At 38.6% G+C, this 18412-nt stretch overlaps 1 protein-coding gene across 3 annotated transcripts in view; it reads left to right on the top strand.

The window, feature by feature from the left end:
- Positions 1–11458: 11458 nt before the first annotated feature.
- The window catches only part of DUSP10 (dual specificity phosphatase 10), a 35835-nt gene continuing 28881 nt past the window's right edge, over positions 11459–18412 (top strand). Inside the window, exons 1-2 of one of the 3 annotated variants that reach the window (XM_026695724.2) lie at positions 11459–11608; positions 14173–15013. In XM_026695724.2, coding sequence (XP_026551509.1) covers positions 14215–15013 — 799 coding nt within the window. In that variant the 5' untranslated portion in view covers positions 11459–11608; positions 14173–14214. Of the gene's footprint in view, positions 11609–12514; positions 12800–14172; positions 15014–18412 lie in introns of those variants that run through there. The other 2 variants (XM_087933827.1, XM_087933835.1) reach the window with 2 other exon arrangements.

The raw sequence follows: 18412 nt of genomic DNA, 5'->3' as shown, positions 1-18412 counted from the left end.
CTCTGGTCAGTGTTTCATGCCAAAAAAATGGAAAAGATTAACTGAGATTTATCCTTCTATCTTTGCTTTTTAAACAGAAATGAACTGCTTGAGAAGCCTAGTTACAACTGGGTTGCTCTAGGCATTCTACTTCTCTGTTGTCCTATTTTTCACAAAGAGAGTTATGTCCTCAGGTTTGTCCTCTGGTTCCATCTGAAGTGAGGTCAATCTCAAATGGGTCACCAGGGTTTTCTGTTTTCTTTTATGAAAGAAAGAACAGCAGCAAACCAATAGAAGCAAGGATGTTAAAGCGACAGCTGGGAGTATGTCAAACACGACTGCTCTACATTTGACTGAGACATTCTTTAGAGTGCATCGTAGGATGGGGATGACTTATTTGCCCTGGGGAGTAGCTACCTTAGTCACGTTGTCAGAAAAAGGCACTGGGTGACTTGTGACAAAATGGTATCTTCTCGGTTTCCATATTTTAGAGTAGTGTTTCTCAGCCTTAGCAACTTTAAGCCATGTGGACATCAACTTCCCGAATGTTCCAGCCAGCATGCTTTACAGTAGAGGGCAGGAGGGACTCTATATATTAGTTTCACCAAATTAGGGCACTATCCAGAAGTTGGACATCACATGTTTAAAGATTGCTTAGCTAGGATGATGTGTATCTTCTGCTACTAGTTATGCTGGATGTTTGAACATTGTAAACCTTACACATCTGGAAGGAACCAGGCTGGAGAAGCCGTCTGTGTACGATGATCTAAAAATGAACTCCTTGATCTTAGTGGGAATTGCTGATGAACAGGATTCAACTGGAAAGGTGACTGGGTGTATTTGTTCAAAACTGCCGCCCCCCGCCACTTCAGTCTGACTCAGCCCCAAGGAAGTGCGTATCCTAAGGAAGTAGAAATCTGTAAAATCTGATCAATATCAATTTACCACTAGTGATAAAAATATGAAAGCATTATTCTATCTACAAATGTACTGAAGAGATTACAAAACAACATTGATAAGAAATTTCAAATTAGGATTATTAGTGAACTGTCCCATGTACACAAATTATTTTACAGGCAGTAAGGCAATCATCAAAATATAAACACTATGAATTAATATACAATTGAAGATAAATGTCTCTCTCTTTTGTAGCTAAATATGGCTCGTTCTGGATTACTCTGCAGCTGAGAATGACATGAGAAACGGTGTGCTCTAATTTCTTCTTAATAGTTCAGTAGATGGCAGGCAGTTGCTTTAGGTAAGATTAATATTAAGTTTATTAGGTCTGCCAGAATTTATCTGCAAAAATCCAGATGATATCCGTAAAACGATTTTTGCATCTTAAGTATGATCGCCCTATCAGGCAAGGATATCAGACAAGGATTTTATGTTAAGGTCATAATGTGAAGTTCTCTGTTTAACAAAATATAATGCAGTATATATTGCAATATTTTCAAGCAGTACAAGCAATTCAACTTAATACAGCAGTAAATAATTTCAAGGATTCTATTAGCCACATATTTAAACAGAAAATTGGAGGGAATGAAATAAGCAGCCAAAACTTTTATTCTAGCATTATTGAATGGTTAACATCCCATTAAATTTTATGACTTTGATCTAGAGATCCCAGAAATGGAAGCTCCTCTTTTAAAAAAAAGAATTACTATCACCATTGAGCCATCTCCAATCTATTCCAGAGAGTAATTTAGACCTCTTCTCAAGTAGTAGTTTCCCCTATAAATATGGAACAAAAGGAAATTGCAAAAATCTTATTCCACTTATTGTCAGGAGATGGTGTTTTTGCTATATTGTCTAGCCTTTCCCTAAAGGTAATGCTATTTTAATATAATAAAATAGGAAATTTCTTTTAAAAAATCAATAGTGTTCCAAGTGCTATGATTCACAGAAGATTGTCTCATTTTAGAATAAATGCAAATAGGATTTAACTGCAAATAAATAGCAAGGGTCAGGTTGCTCAGTCGTGTAACTATGTCTAGAGGAGAGATCCATCTTAAAGTTTATGTACTGTAGTATATCTAAGTGTCTAGCAGGAAGTCATTGGATCAGGGTACTGCCACATGGGGTCCTCGCTTCACTCAAGTATCAGTTACACTTGTGTGATCTCAGACTGTCCATGGTTGTTGAGCTGACTTGATTCTGACTCAGCGACAGTACATTTAAGATGTCTCTGATCTTTTGGGAGTGCTATTTTTGTTTGTTCAAATTGCTATGACTTTATAGAGTTTAGAGGGTTCTCTGATTCTTCGTTTGAAAAACTGTTGTTTCTCTCTATGTCTTGGCTCCTATATTTTATCTAGGCTTCTGTGATCTTAGCAGGTGTTTCAAAGGAAGAGGTGGCTTAACTAGTTTATAGCTCTCAATCATAGCTACAGCACACATTTTATTCTTTAATGCATTTAATCAGACAAATGCATAGAATCCAAAGTAAGAAACTGAATATAGAAACAGGGTAGCTGCGAGCAATTTATTACATTTGGAGTTGGACTGTGAGGGTTTCTGACAGTTTGGGCAACAATGGTGAATTAATGATACCGCCCTCCTCCTCCCGCACTTCCACTCCCCAGCATTCTGGCATTTGTAACATATGGATCATCTTATTTTTTTACCTACATAGAACATGTTACAAGGAAAACTTCCAGATCTCTATGATTTTGCAAATAAGATACTTACACAAAACCCACAATGTAAAGAAGAAAACTACGTAGCACCTTGTATCTAAAGCAAAAAGTTCCTTCTGCCACTGGAGAAGCAACACCTTAAAGCAGCCACCACTCTTCCCAAAACAGTGCAGCTGTCTGATGCTGGGAAAAGAATGGTTTGGTTGGAGTAGTCCCAGCCAAATGCCATCCCAGCAGCTCTGAAGCACTACAGAGCCTTAATGGAAGTATAAAGGGTTGTGCAGAGAATCAAAAGGTCAACATGGTAGTTGCAAATGCACAATCAAACCCTTGTTCCCTTTTTATTGCACTGTACATGGCATGCATGTGAAAAAAGAGCAGGGTTTTGGTCACATGGCCATGGCTACCATCTTGATTTTTTTTAATCCCCAGTGGACAGAGTTGCAAAGATGCCATCTCGTTTTTGAACGATCTAACCTTGCCTATGTGTGATCTTCATAGAAGCAAATCCATATTTTTTTTTAAATCAACTTTTCCAGTGGATCCATTTTGAGGATCTGTTTTTTTGGAATTGCTTATACAAAGAATATTTATCCTTTTAGGTAAATGAACTGATTGTGCTAACCAAAGGTCATTTAAATTAATCATTTAAGCATCTGGCAGCTTTGCTTAGTAAAGTAATCTTTGGGCTAAGGCTTAACGCTAATCTATCTTTTGACTCTGAATTTCTAACCCTTCTCACGTATTTTCCATTACTTCCATTTCCCCATTGCCTTCTATATGTTTACTAAAGGAATTCCTTGTTAAACCTGCAAGGATTAGATAATTACTGTGGATTAAAAACATGAGTTTCAGCAAGCAAAATCAGGTGCAAATTTAATCCTCAGTAGATCAAAAACTTCAAAAATAATTTAAGAAATGAAAGAACGAATTTTGTCATGTCAGGAAAGAAGTCAAAATAACAGTCTTAGAATAAACTTTTCTGATGAATCTCATAAACAGTTTCCATTTAATTTCTTCTATTAATTTCTTCTTTTTGCATGTATGAATTACAGTAATGTACATATTCAGTTTTATGAAGGAAGATAGCCAAAGAGAAAGTGATATTAGGAATACTAACATTCCTTTTTCTAAGTAAAACAGAGTATCTTGAAATGGAACTGCTGTTATTAACAGCAAACTGATACAACCTAATTTGGAGTGGAGGATGGGGATGGAAAAAATCTTGTAAGACTTTATTGCTTTATGTGACATGAATGACTGATGCAGTGAACATCCAGACAATTGTGGCAGTGGTGGGATTCAATTTTTTTTCACTACCGGTTCTGTGGGCATGGCTTGGTGGGCGTGGCAGCGGAAGGATACTGTAATATCTCCAGTCAGAGGTGGTATTCTTCGAACTACTCAAAATTTCCGCTACCGGTTCTCCAGAACTGCTGAATACCACCTCTGAATTGTGGGCAATCTTTATGATTTACATAATTCATAGTAGATGGCTTTGCCTAACTTCTCTGTGGGAACAATCTTAGCATATATTTAAGTCTGCGTCAGTATTTTAAGGCTAAGGTTCTGGTGAAAAGCAGTTATTAATGGCTAGTCAGGATGGTTCATACCACTATCATGATTAGTATCAGAAGGAATATGCTAAGGGATGATAAGCAGCAAAATGTGCTTGCACTTTGTGAAGCTGTGTGAGATTGTAGGCTTTTGGAAACAGAAACAATTTTTAAATCTCCTTACGGCCACATTAAAGAAAAGAAGGGGCACATGCAAGTCAAAGCCTTATGCTTATACGAAAATGAGAATTTGGTGTTGTGATTGAGCCAGGCCAATGTGTAAACAAGGCTATTTTGTACTGGAAATATTTATCCCTTAGTTTCCCAGAACTGTAACATGGTAATCTTCATATAAAACACTGCTGTTGTTTCACATTAATTTGCTCATAGTTAAATTGATTTTGAACAACACACTGAAGTTAGAGGATAAGTAAGCACAGCACAGTAGAATGAAACGGGCTTAGCTAGTTCAAGGTCCAGTACAATCACAACTATTGAGTTCTGGATGTCTAACTTTGCAATCACAAGAGAGAGAAATACAATATGCCACTTGGCCTTTTTTCCCTAAAACTGACTCTTCCAGATGCTATTGCACTTCTCATTACTTAGGGTAAAAACTTAGGGTGAAAAAGAAGTGGAAGTGTAGACGTTCTGGTGCCCTTCATATGTTTGGATTATAGTTCCCATATGCTCCAGCTAGCATGTCAAAGGAGTCCAAGTTGTCAAGATCAGATGCAGTGTCTGTCTTCTGTCTGTCTGTCTGTCTGTCTGTCTTTCTGTCTAGGAAATTCTATACAGGGTTCTCTAGAGCAGGGGTCTCCAACCTTGGCCACTTTAAGACTGGTGGACTTCAACTCCCAGAATTCCTCCTCCAGTCATGTTAGCTCAGGAATTCTGGGAGTTGAAGTCCACCAGTCTTAAAGTGGCCAAGGTTGGAGACCCCTGCTCTAGAGTGTAGTGATCACACAGTAGTAAAGACAATAAAACTCATCCTGGACCTGCAATGATTACCTGCTTTTATCAGCCTTCTATATATATTGCAGTCCCTAAACAAGTCTCCAATGGATTTAGAAACAATCCATTTATATGAACTTGGTCTTAAATTCAAATTCCAGATCCACAAAATACTAGTTGGTTGAATGAGATGTAGTCATCACTTACTTGCAGCATACTTTAAAAAAAACACCATTAAAACAAAAATGATTGTCCCATCATTTCTTTTCATTCCTCTGTCATTATTTAGGCTAACTGAGTGAGATAAGGTCAAAACTAGTTCTTCCACATAGTGCAGTTTAAAAAAATACCAAAATGACTAAGGAAAGAAATGTGCCATTCCATTCTCTGTTTCTTCCATTATTGTTTTAGCTAATATTTATTTAAATTTATTATAGCCACCTACTCCACTAAACTGTGTTTATGATCCTCCTATCCCAACAATCCTTTGCCATAGAAATACTAAGAATATTTTAGCTAATAAATATGCTGGTGCATTTATATGACAGGAAGAAAGAACTGAAGAGGGTGGATTAGTTCTGAAAACTAAGGTTGATGCTATGAAATTTATAAAGAGAAATTATGCAGAACACACATTTGTTAGCATTTTCTTAAGATAATCGAATGTATTTTTTGCCAGGCTTTTCAGTCATGGTTTTCTGAAATACATGCAAGTCCAAAATATCATGCACATACACAAATACCATCTTATCCTCTGGTTTTTAGTGCCAATTTTGAATTGCTCTCCAAATCTTCCAGCCTGGATGCCTGTATGACTGACTCTAGCATGGAGTTCTCTACTTTTTTTCATTATCTCTTTGCTGCCAGACTCAGAATCTCCAAGAAGAATCTGCTGCATGACTCATGGTGAGCACAGCTTGTGGACAATGTGGATTTAAGACTGAACTTCAGACTAAGTCTGGAAGAGATGCTTTGAAAGGCTTCGGATTTTAAGTGCATCATTTTGGGTGTGACTCATTAAAGCAGCCCCCTGTGTTTCCAAGGTCTGATGGATTCAACGTAAGCCTCTCTGCAGCAGCCACACAAATTTAGAAAATGATGGGATTGTTTTAGTGAGTCAAACAGATGCTCTGTTCTCAATCCCATGTCTTCTGCACAGTCCTAGCATGACTAGGGAAGCTGCCTTTGAGTTGGAGGAGCAATGAGAGATATGCCACTGGGAATATAAGACTGCTACAGAAAGAATGGACTATTTATCCCATCAAGTCCTACCTGGCTGTTGTAAGCATTTACTCCTTCCTGTATCAACTTTCCAAGTATTTATTTTATTTATTTGTAAAATTTATGTATTCGTTTTGCTGGAACTATTCATGAAATGTGCTAGGCAGGATTGTTATTGAGTGCTCCCCAGCATCATCAAGAAAAATGACAGATTGGTGCCTGGCATGGTGAATATATTGCATGAATCAGACTGAATCAGACATATTAAGATGTTTTTCTGCCTCTAGCAGGGACTTATGGGTCTTGTCCTGGCCTATAATTGGCTGAACTAAATCAATAGCTACCATAGATTAACAATGTCTACAATGAGAAGCCTCAGGTTCATCTGGAAGCAGTAGAAAACCATAAACCAACCAACAAACTGATGCTGTTACAAATAGGCATCATTTTTATGACCAAGTGAAAAAAATAGAGTCAGTTTGTTCTGGTGGTTAAGTCACTAGGCTAAAAACCAAAAGAATATGAGTTTTACTCTTGCCTTATGCAGAAAGCTGGCTGGATGACCTTGGGCAAGTCCCTGTCTCTCAGCTGTACTCACTCACAGGGTTGTTGTGGGAAAAATGAGAGGACGAAGAAATATTGGGCATGTTCGTCATGTTGAGTTATTTACTAAAAACTAATAAAAGCAAGGAAGGTGAAGAACCCTCTGCAGGGTACATCTCTCTCTTTTTCTCTTCACATTGCACCACTTTACAGTTCATCATTTCACATACTGAATTATTGCAATCAAATGGTCAGAGAGTCATCAAAGCACATTTGCTGCAAAGAAAGGCTAATGCACTGAGGAATTTTTGATTAGGAAAAAGTATAGACAGTTAAAGACGGAAAGCATAGAGATTTATGAAAGGATTCATGCTGTAGAGAAAATAGACTGGTGATAAAAATGTCTCCTTTCATTGGACTTGTGTTCCTTTCATTGGACTTGTGGTCATCCAATTAAATTGGGAGAAGATTAAAGATCAACCAAATAAAAGATTCCTCTGAACAGAACAGAATTAATTCATGGTTGGCAGACATCAATTATGGTCATAACTTAAAGACTGCATTTAAAAGGCAAATTAGTCAAATACATGGAATAAAATTGTCAGTGATTTTCTCCAAGGTCAGTATCACAAGCATCAACCTCACTTTAACTACTGACAGTCTTAGCTATGGAATACATAGACTTATAAAACTGGCCACCAAATTCTTTATATATATATGTGTGTGTGTGTGTGTGTGTGTGTGTGTGTGTTTTCTGAGGTTTTCGCGGGTATTTGTATGTGGATCTTTGGTTATTTGGGTTTTCTCCCATGTAAAATTGGAAGTATCTAGGTGATGTTTCGATGAAGTCTCATTCATCATCTTCAGGCTTGTGTCTTCGGCTTTGTGCTTCTCAGAGTAATGTGAGCTTGCAGCTGCTTCTTCCTTTTAACTGTTAGTGGGGGTGTGACTTGATTGGGTGGGAGCTTGGCTGTGTTCTGATTAGGTGGGGGTATGTTCTCATTGGTTGGGGATTTGGCTGTGTTCTGATTGGTTGGGGGGTAGGCTGTGTTCTGATTGGCTGGGGGTGTGTTCTGTTCAGGTGGGGGCTTGATTGTACTCAGGTTAGTCTTAGTTGTTGGGGGATTTCAGCTGGTGAGCTGTGATCCTGTTGTTTGGCTTCACGTTCATGGTTGTGCCACATCTTCATGGTGGGTGTCCGTTTGCTTCATGTATGGGTCCGAGGGGTTTGAAGCGGGTAGTGATGCAGCTGCGGTACGGCTTCTGGTCCGTGGTCATGTCTCATCTTCTGTGTGGGTGTGAGTCTGCTTTCTACGTGGAAGTGTGGTGGTAGCATCTTGTGTGGCCCTCGTGAGTGTGGGTCTGGTGTCATTCTTCATGTTAGGTACTCATTTGTTAATGAGGGTGGGTTTCCAAATGGCTGGTAGGCGGGAGGTATCATCTCATTTATTCATGCTGTGTGGGCATTTTTCTATCTTTATGGCTTCTCTGATTATTCTGTTGTTGAAGTGTCTTCTAAGATTGAATGTAATATAATGAATATGGAGATATAAATATTATTGAAGTAGAACATGAGGCTATTAACTATGTATTATAAAGTAATCTGTATTAAATGTAAATGTAATGAAGTCACAGTTGGTTTTTGCCTATTTTGCTCCACCTATTTCTTGCTCTTTCTCAACTGTATTATTGAAATATAGTTCCTGTGTATATTCATCTGAAGTCCTCAGCCTGGAAAAGTTATTCATCTCTGACCTATATGCAAATATCAGGTTAGACACTTTGGGTAAATGATTAAAAATTGCTAGGGAAAAACAGTAGGCAAGAGTATTGTATCAAGATCTACTTTTGGACTTTTCACAAACATATAGTCAGAATAGGAATAATGATGCTAAAATAGTCTTGAACCACAACAGTTCATTTACTGACCATTCAAAGTGACAACAGCATTGAAAAAAGTGACTTAAGACCATTTTTCACACTTAGGACCATTGCAGCATCCCCATAGTCAAATTTGGACACTTAGCAACTGACTCATACTTATGACAGTTGCAGTGTCCTGGGTCATGTGATCCCCTTTTGTGACTTTCTGACAAAGTAAAGGGGAAACAATGGTTGTCAGAAAGGTCGTATAATTGGGCAAAAACTCACTTAACAAATGTTTCACTTAGCAACAGAAATAATTAAATATCTAATTATATGCATTCTTTCCTTTTTTTAAATAAGTATATGAAATCCACTCATGTAATGTAACATATTTTGCTATTCCAGCTGGAATACTGTTGAATGTTTGAAATCATGGTACATAGTATATAATATTTGTTTTTATTGTGTTGTTTATATTTATTATAAATTTATTATATTGTATTTATATTTATTAATTTATAAATTATTTTTATATAAAATATATGTAAATTTATATTCAGCAATATAAGTACAAACTATAATATTTGAAAGCGGTAATTCTCCTTTTATATTGCTCAAATATAGTCACAATGTACGAAAATAATAAGAAAATAAAATATGTAGCAATCATAAAAAGCCCTCTATCCACTCTAAAATCCATAATCTGATAACAAAATCTATAACCAAAGTAAAATCTAACCATAACAACAGTTTAAACAGTGTAACACCCTCACTAGTACCTATGAATCTGTGAAAACAAGATTATTCTAACATTCTCTAAAATGCCTGCAGGATGGTAGCCAAATGAACTTCAGAGAATAAATTTTGCTCCAGTGCTCTGAGGCCTGTTTAAATATTCCATCTTGAGATGATCCCACATAATGACTAGACCCCAGACAGGAGAGATGAATCTGCAAGTAAAATGGGAATCAAGGTCACCTAGGGGTTTATGCAACAAACATTCCTACAATGTTAGGGTTCCATCAGTCAGGAAGTATAGCTGACAGACCAGAGGTGGTGGGTCTTCACTGTTGTGGCATCCTCCTTAAAAAGCGAGGTTGTCTCCATCCCTATTTATTTTTCAGAAGTCCCTGAAGCCCTGGTTATGTCATCTAGTGGGGGGCTCAGAGAAATGGTGAAATCTTGAGGTAGCTCCCTTGCTGATCTAATCTCTTGTTGGTTTTATGCTTTTTTAAAAAAAATAATTAAGTTGACTGTTTTTGATATGTTTATTTTTTTTGTTTTTATTTTTGCTATATGACATTCTGGGTCGCTTTTTGAGAGATGGGAGATCATAAATTTGACAAATAGAGAGAAAAATAAGAGAATATATATTACCAGATTTGAAATATAACCTTCCAAGATAGATGCAAATATGGCTGGGAGTGCTATGGGTGATTTGACCCATTATCCAGAATTAATGTTTCATAATGGCCAGTATTCCTCAGATACCTGATCCAATAGTCTGTGGACCATGCTTTTGGGGAATAACTCTAGTTGTCCCAACACAACTTGAAGAAGTAAGGCTAGACATGCCTCATGCTTTTTATATGACATATACAACGTGGTCATCTACAGGAGGCTAACTTTGAATGGTTCCCCAGTTCAGGGTTAGTTAATAGAAGTATTGAAATCTACCAGCTGTATCTCTTTGCTGTCTCAAAATTAAACAAGTCATGGCCATCACTTAAAAGCTAAGAGCACCAGTTTAATTCTCGTAGTCATCATAGGCCTGGTGAAATCTGAGAACAGGAAGCATTATTTGCCCATTTCTCAAAACTGCAAGGTGCATCCTTATTTTCAGTTCTTTATTTAGATCTTACTAACTACGGCGTAGTTGTTTGCTTTTTGATTGGCCCCCTTTCTTCTGTTGCACTGCCTTAAAAATCTCACTTCATCCTCCTCTGTGGCGATCGCTAAGAATAATTAAAAGACTCAGAGGGGACCGTGGTCTTCCTATTTCTCTTGTCCTTCAAGCAATGGTGGATAAAGATACGATCTGGACAAAACGATTGATGTTTCTGCAGGGCTTTTCCAAATGAAAAGCTAATAGTCATTCAGCGAGAGGCTCCGGTGCCGTTACCCGTTGGAGAAGAAGAGTTGAGTGGTTGAGAGATTCATTCACCGATTGATTCATTCATTCACTGAAACAGTGGGAGGGAGGGAGATCTTAAAGGGAGAGTAGTGGACACGGGAAAGTAGTGGTGAACCTCCTATAAGAGTAGAAGAACCGTAAAAGAAAAGAAGGAGTGGGGAGAATCAGGCAGCCAAGCCACTTTGACGAAAAGTAGTTACGGGCGCGACTGACAATTCTGTGCAGGAAAGGGTTAAAACCACATCCTCCTGGTAAAGTTTACATGTAAATAGGGAGCAGCTGCTACTGCTCCTCTCCGGCTGAGGCTGGCCCACTGGAGCTTTTGATTGGCCTTCAATGACATCACTCGCTCCGCAGGTTATACCACAGAAAGCCCGAAGCGACTGCGACCAAACCATCCCTTAAGAGATGAGAGGGCAGTCGCCGGCTCCGCCCACTCACTCATCCGCTCCCAATCATTGGCATCTCCGCGAGAGGCGGACAACAACCCTCCAAGAGAGAACGCCTATTGGGTGAAGGCCCCGTCGATCTCTTCTACCGCTTCGCCCCCCCCCTTTTCGAACCTTACATTTACTGGGTGGCAAAAGAGAAAGTAAGTATGTTGCGGCCGGAGATCAATGAAGCCTAAGTGAATGGGGGCTTGATGTGTATATATTAAATCGATCGCCGCAGCCGCGCGTCAGGTGTTGGAGGATAGCCATTCATTAATTAATTAAGTAAGTAAGTAAGTAGATGACTTTCTTTCCTAGGGGAGAGGAGTCGTGCCTGCGTGTTTATGTAGACAACTGAGAAAGCTTCGAAAAGAGTTTTTCTTCTTTTTCTTCTTTAAAGGGAGGGAGAGTTCGGGTCGATAAAATTGAGAGTGCTGCCTCTCTCCCTAACCCCCACCTATCTCCTGGCGTCGTTTGTGCGTTTCTCTCTCCAGCGGATGTTCACCGAATGAGTCGGATGAAAGAGAGCTGTTCTCGTTTGGGATTGCTGCAGTATCCTTGCGGGGTGGGGGGGGGATGTGTGTTTGGAATCAGGATGCGTAAGAGGCATCCAGCTTCACAGCATCCCCGACATATAGACCCTCGGAGGAGACGTCTTCTCTTTCCTGGGACCTGTGGAACTATATAGATGAGCCCGAGGAGTTGTTGTTGTTGTTGTTGTTGGCTGCGATTTTCTTCAATCGCAACACTGACTTCGTGGGTTTGGCTGGAAAATACAAACTGCCTCTGCTGCAGAGACGCAGATCTTCACGAACAGCTTTGCATCGGGAGAAAGGATCGGTGTGGCCTCCCGCTAGGGTCTTTAAAACCTTCTCACATGCCTCACCTGACTCGGTTATAAAAGTCACAGCATGCGCCTTTTAAAAATATATATACAAAGTACTGTTTGTCTTAATGTGTGTTCCTTCTCTCCCCCACCCCTCCCCGCGCCTTTGCTGCCTTATTTCTTGAAGTGCCTGAGGTGCACATTTTCGCGCACCGAGATTTGTGCTTCAACAAAGGTGGGGGGGAGAGGAGTTTAAAAAGCTGTTTCTGTATATTTCAGATTTCTTGCCTCTGCGTAGCGTTCTTGGGCTGCTTCTTTCCGCCCCGGTGACAGATTATTTTGTCCTTTTTTTGCAGCAGCAGCAGCAGCAGCAGCAGCGATTTAAATTCATCCTGCAAATACTCTCTCCCCTCTGTAGAGAGAACAACATTACTTATCCTGACTGTTGTCTTAGGATGGGGACCGTTCGGAAGGATAGTCGTGCTGCTGGTGGAGAGGATGCTTTGATTTTAGAAGAGGAATAGGGAAGAATTATTGTTTTCCTTTTTTTTTGAAAAAAAAATCCTTAAATAAGGTTAAAAATCGTTTTTGAGGTACAGTTCTTTGGAGGAGATGAGGACAATTGCCCTACCTTTTTTGTTTGATCTTGGGTAAGCTTACTCTGCACTTCAGTTCTTATGACTTGAATGGGAATTGGTTACCCATAAGTATGGTTAAGTTTTCAAGTTTCAGAGGCTCAGAAGGTGATGCAGTAACCTGAAAAAAAAATCAGTGACATTTTTGACCCCTTTCAATTCGACTGAGCCACATGCCAATGTAATTGGCCACTCAGCAGTGCTCTAAAGCTTATATAAGATATGAACTTCCAAGGTAATAGGAAGATTTAATTTTTTTTTTCTATTAAGATAAATAATTTCAAGCTATGTAATCATGTGTTCAGCTGTAAGCAGAAGAGTTTGGGTACCTTGAGGCTTGGATGTTCCAGAGCTGTCATTAAATGATTGCATTAGCATCTGACTAAAAAACAGTTCCAAAATAGCAATTCCACTGATAAGAGATACATGACACCCCCTTCCATTTTTTAAAAAAATCTTCTTACATTTCAATGATTGTTTTCTTTGCCAAACAATGTATTGATGCATCCTCTGGTCTTCCTTGGCAATTCTGAAAATGTCTTAAAGAAAAGTTGTAACATTTTCGTTTGTGCTCAGATTTATTTTTCCTGCTTTCTTGAGATGCTATCTGCTATCGTAATAACTTTTGACTGTTTCATTTATGGATTATGTAGATGTAGAAGAAAGTCTGGGATTTTTTGTATAAGCCTTCTCCTTTTAGACCAGGGATAGCTTCCTTGTTTGCTACCTGCTCCACAGATAATGTGATAGGTTGTCTATTAAAGTAAGATGTGTTAGGTTAATTTATTTGCCAAATCTCTATTTTTTGCTCTTTAACATGGTTGTGTAGATTATCCAATTAAAATAACATGATAGATTTGAAACCAAAATTCAAATTTTCATTTTTCTCTGATGAATGAGAGAGCAAGAAGCTATTGTGGCTGGGTTACTTTCAAGCAAAAAATGTTTTCAGTAACTCCATTGGTGTCTGGTACTTACTATTTACTCTCAGACATATGCACGCATGTTACTCTTAAGGTTTAAATGTGAGATAAAGGGAATATTCTGTAGAAAATGCCACCCTTGTGCCCATATGAACTTAGTATAAAATCCTAATTTGCAAAGAATTATACTTCTGCAGTTCCATTGGGGTTGGGCTGAAGGAGTTTCTGATTCATTTACACTCTTGCTTCTAAATTAAATAAGCAGTAACACATCTTTAGTTTTCTAATCTTTCTTTGCTAATTGATTACAACTGCTAATGGTGGGGTGTGTTTTTTTTGCTTTTACCAATCCCAAACAGCTTTTGGAATGGACATTGTTAAGGGAGACTCCCACACAAGTCTAAGAATGAAAGCTTGTCCATCACAGATAACTTAACTTTTCTCCTTTTCTTTTGTTTTTAACAGAGAGAGCTTGAATTCCTTTGACTTCCCATTCTCAGCCTCCTCATGCCTCCTTCTCCATTAGACGACAGGGTTGTAGTGGCACTCTCCAGGCCTGTAAGACCTCAGGATCTCAATCTTTGCTTAGATTTCAGCTACCTTGAATCTGCTTCCTCTGCCACTGAAAACACTGTGAGTCTCCTCAGCACGGCTGTTGTGTCCATCAAGGCTGCTAATCTGACGTATATGCCCTCATCCAACGGCTCTGCCCGCTCCTTGAGTTGTGGATGCAGCAGTGCCAGTTGCTGCACTGTGGCAACATACGACAAGGACAATCAGGCCCAAACCCAAGCCAGCACCAGCAGCATTTCTGCCAGCATAGGAACCTTGACTACTTGCTCAGCAAACCAAATGGTCAACAACAATGAGAACTCTAGCCCTTTGAGTCCATCTGGTGGTGTGGGGAGTCCAGTCTCAGGTGCAACAAAACAACTGGCAAGCATCAAAATCATCCATCCCAATGACTTGGCAAAAAAGATGACCAAATGCAACAAAAGTCACCAAGGCCCAGTCATCATTGATTGCCGGCCTTTCATGGAGTACAACAAGAGCCACATCCAAGGGGCTGTTCACATCAATTGCTCCGATAAGATTAGTAGGAGAAGGCTTCAGCAGGGCAAAATCACTGTCTTAGACTTGATCTCTTGCAGAGAAGGCAAGGACTCCTTTAAAAGAATCTTTTCCAAAGAAATAGTTGTTTATGATGAAAATACTAATGAGCCAAGCAGAGTAATGCCTTCACAGCCATTGCACATAGTGCTGGAGTCTCTCAAGAGGGAAGGCAAGGAACCACTGGTTCTCAAAGGTATTTATAACTGTTAATTTGCTTTTTTCTCCTCTGGACTCAATTCAAGATCTGGGCCAAGTTAAATGTGACAGGCTTCCTACACATGTGTACTGTTCCTTACTTTCTTTTAAAATGGAGTGATGTTTGAAAGAGATCACACCAATCCAGAAATCTTCTAGAGCCATGATGGCGAACCTATGCCACGCGTGCTGGAAGTGGCACTCAGATCCATCTCTCCAGGCACGCCAGCCGTCGTCCATAGCTCTTCTGGGTTCTGGTGTGTGCATGCATGCCGGCCAGCTGATCTTCACGCGTGCAGGAGCATCAGAAACCAGAAGAGCAGCTCCCCGGAGCGCATGCACATGCCGGCCAGCTGGTCTTTGTGCGTGCATGCACATTAGAAACCGGAAGACCAGGTGGCCAGTGCGCATGCGACCACCAGGAAGCTAAGCTTCCGGTTTCCAGTACGCGCATCGGGGAGCTGCTCTTCCGGTGTCCGAAAAGGTTAGCCACCACTGTTCTAGAGTTTCTGTGTTTCATAGGAGGGGAAAATACAAACCATATAAAACTATTATTTAATAATAGTTTTCTGTGATAGTGTTAATAGAAAATACCCGGATCAGGAGTCCATCTAAAGATCTCAAAGTACAGCTATTTCATCATTTCTGGAGCTCACTGTTGCTGGGAAGAGGAACTGTTGCACATGGCAGGGACAAAGGAGGAAGTTCAGGCCATTCATAGTTCCTTTTGGGGCAATTTTTCCTCCTGGCTTCTGAAGAACTAATAACATGTTAGTGAACTACAAGAGTTTATTTTTTAACACTCTAATGTACTTTATGAAATAGGGGTTTAATGTACTTCAGACCTGAAATAATTGCAGTTCATTTCTGCTAGAGCCCAACTTTTTTCGGACTTCTCAAATTTGAGCAGAAGCCTGAAAAAAGGAGCTATTTTAATAAATAGATGTTGCACTTATTTGAGGTCTGTGTGCAGTACACTGTGTACACATACATATACATACCTATTCAGGCTTGTTGGTTATTGACTCAGTTACATAATAGAAAACATCTGGTGATTGGTTACTTCCATGCTTATTAACTAAAAGCACAATTAAAAAATATTTGTTCTATTGCTTGTTTTTATAACATATCTTATGGTAGCATAATACAAATGCTAAGACCTCTAATGTAAAGTTTTGGAGTATTTATTTTATCATCATTATGTCCTTTTTGTCATAAGCAATCAGAGTAGTTTCTAGACAAAAATAAAATTACAAAATATAAATCCAATCCAAACAACATTATTAAAATTGTGTGGTATGTATCTGATTACTTCAGTAATTTATTCACAATATTTATAACTCGCAACATGATAGATGAGAAGTGTTCTTAAGAAAATCTTTGCAAAATTTGTACATCATTCACATTTTGAAATCTGATGTAAAGAAGCTGAACTTAGGAGTAATAAGGATTTCAAAAATCTGTCCCTAGGGCTTCCATTATAACTGATTTTATGGGCAGGGGTTCACATAGAATCTTCAAAGAACATAGGAAGCAATGGTAGAAAATGGTGAATTACCTCTTATAGGCTGATTTGGACTAGATATGTCTAAGGCAGCTGTGCAACTTTGAAACCAAGCTGCAGTTTTTTAGAATATTGTCATAGTTTATTGTAAATGTATTCACTTAAAAAATACTACTTTTAATGAAGCCATATTTTTCACAGGTTGCCTTCAGACTACATCAGTTATAGTGAAGTCACTCTAAAATTAACGGGATTTACAATCCCCAAACAAATGGCTATCAGAATTGTGAAATTTAGCATTTTTAATGAAATGAATAGCAGTAAACTTTTGAATAATTTAAGCAGCTTTGAAGCAGGAGATTAAAGTATTTTGCATTATGATCCATCTTCCAAAGGCCAAAAGAAAGAAACAGAACAAACTATGTTGTTTGTTAATATAAAAAAGAGAAGTAATTGTCAACTGAAGTTTCATAATTCACTAATGAGGAATGGCATGCTCTAAGTACGTAAGGTTTTTAGTCAAAAGTTCTACTCATTTTAGAATATTTTCAAGAGAACAAAACAAGAAACTGAAAAAAGTGGAGAAAAGGTGTCTGGCTTAAAAAAAGATGTTTAGATGTGCAGTTGTGAGAACTTTGCAATTAAACTTCATAGTAAACTGTCTTTTTGACTGAAAAGATTTTTTTTAATATAAGAAAGTGTGTTTTTAATGTGTGTGATAATGCTCTGGGGAATTGTGATTGCAAATTCTATGGGAATTTGATTCCCTTGAGAATCTGTGTTGATAGAGGGTAATTTGAATTATCTTCCTGGGAAGTTAGAGAAAGGTTTGTTGGCGATGAATGATCTTTTCCAGCAAGACTTTTTCAGCAGCAGTTGCATATTTCATCTACTAATTAGTCCCACTGAATGGATGGGAAATGATTTGTAAACAGATATTTTGGGTTGTACCCCTATTTTGTTTTCTAATGATAACAACTGAACTTAGCATAACTAGGTTTAGTCCCTCTGCCTCTGACCTCAAGATTTTCAATGCTGTCTGCCGTAGTTCTGATAAGGCAGATATCTTCCAACACATATTGTTTTGGGGACCTTATTTAGCAAAACAGTTGTATTCCAATGGGAGACAACGTTTTTAGTTACCACCAGTAAAATCTAATTCTGCTAATAGATCTTGCAGATTTCTCGTGAGTTTACTGTTGGAGAACTGCATAGCAGCATAATTTATGCAGGAATATTGATTCTTTCACCATTTTTAATTGTGTGGCTACCAATAAGGGCAGCATATTAGTCACATTTATTTAATTCTATTACTAAGGAAGTGAATGGTTTTCCTTTCCTTTCCTTTCCTTTTTTTTTTTTTGCCTCTTCAGAATTGGTTCCAGGAGGAGGCCTTTAGGAAAGCACCTTGTTGGCTAAGCCCTGTGCATCTTGGCCAGTGGAAGATTATGCTTGTGCCTTTATAAATAGAGCATCTCTTTGTAAAAATTCATACAGTTGTGATATCTTTGGGAACCATGGCTGTGATTTTAAAACAATAGTATTCTAAGATTTCCACTGGTGTCAATGAACATCATTTTCTAGATGAAATGGAAAAAAAACACTTTAATATACTTGTAGTACTGTGTTTTGATGCCAAAAGATTACTCTATTTCTAAGTGTCCTTAGGACCTTTACAATAATATAGCAATAGCACTTAGACTTATATACCGCTTTATAGTACTTTAGAGCCCTCTCAAAGTGGTTTACAGAGTCAGCATATTGCCCCCAACAATTTGGGTCCTCATTTTACCCACCTCAGAAGGATGGAAGGCTGAGTCAACCTTGAGCCTGGTGGGATTTGATCTGCCAAATTGCAGTAGGAGTAGCTTGCAATACTGCACTCTAACCACT

This window comes from Pseudonaja textilis, chromosome 1 (assembly GCF_049901715.1).
Source record: "Pseudonaja textilis isolate UNSWEBS1 chromosome 1, rPseTex1.2, whole genome shotgun sequence".
Taxonomy (NCBI): Eukaryota; Metazoa; Chordata; class Lepidosauria; order Squamata; family Elapidae; genus Pseudonaja; species Pseudonaja textilis.
Note: the sequence above shows the minus strand (reverse complement) of the source record. Positions and strands in the feature narration are given on the sequence as shown.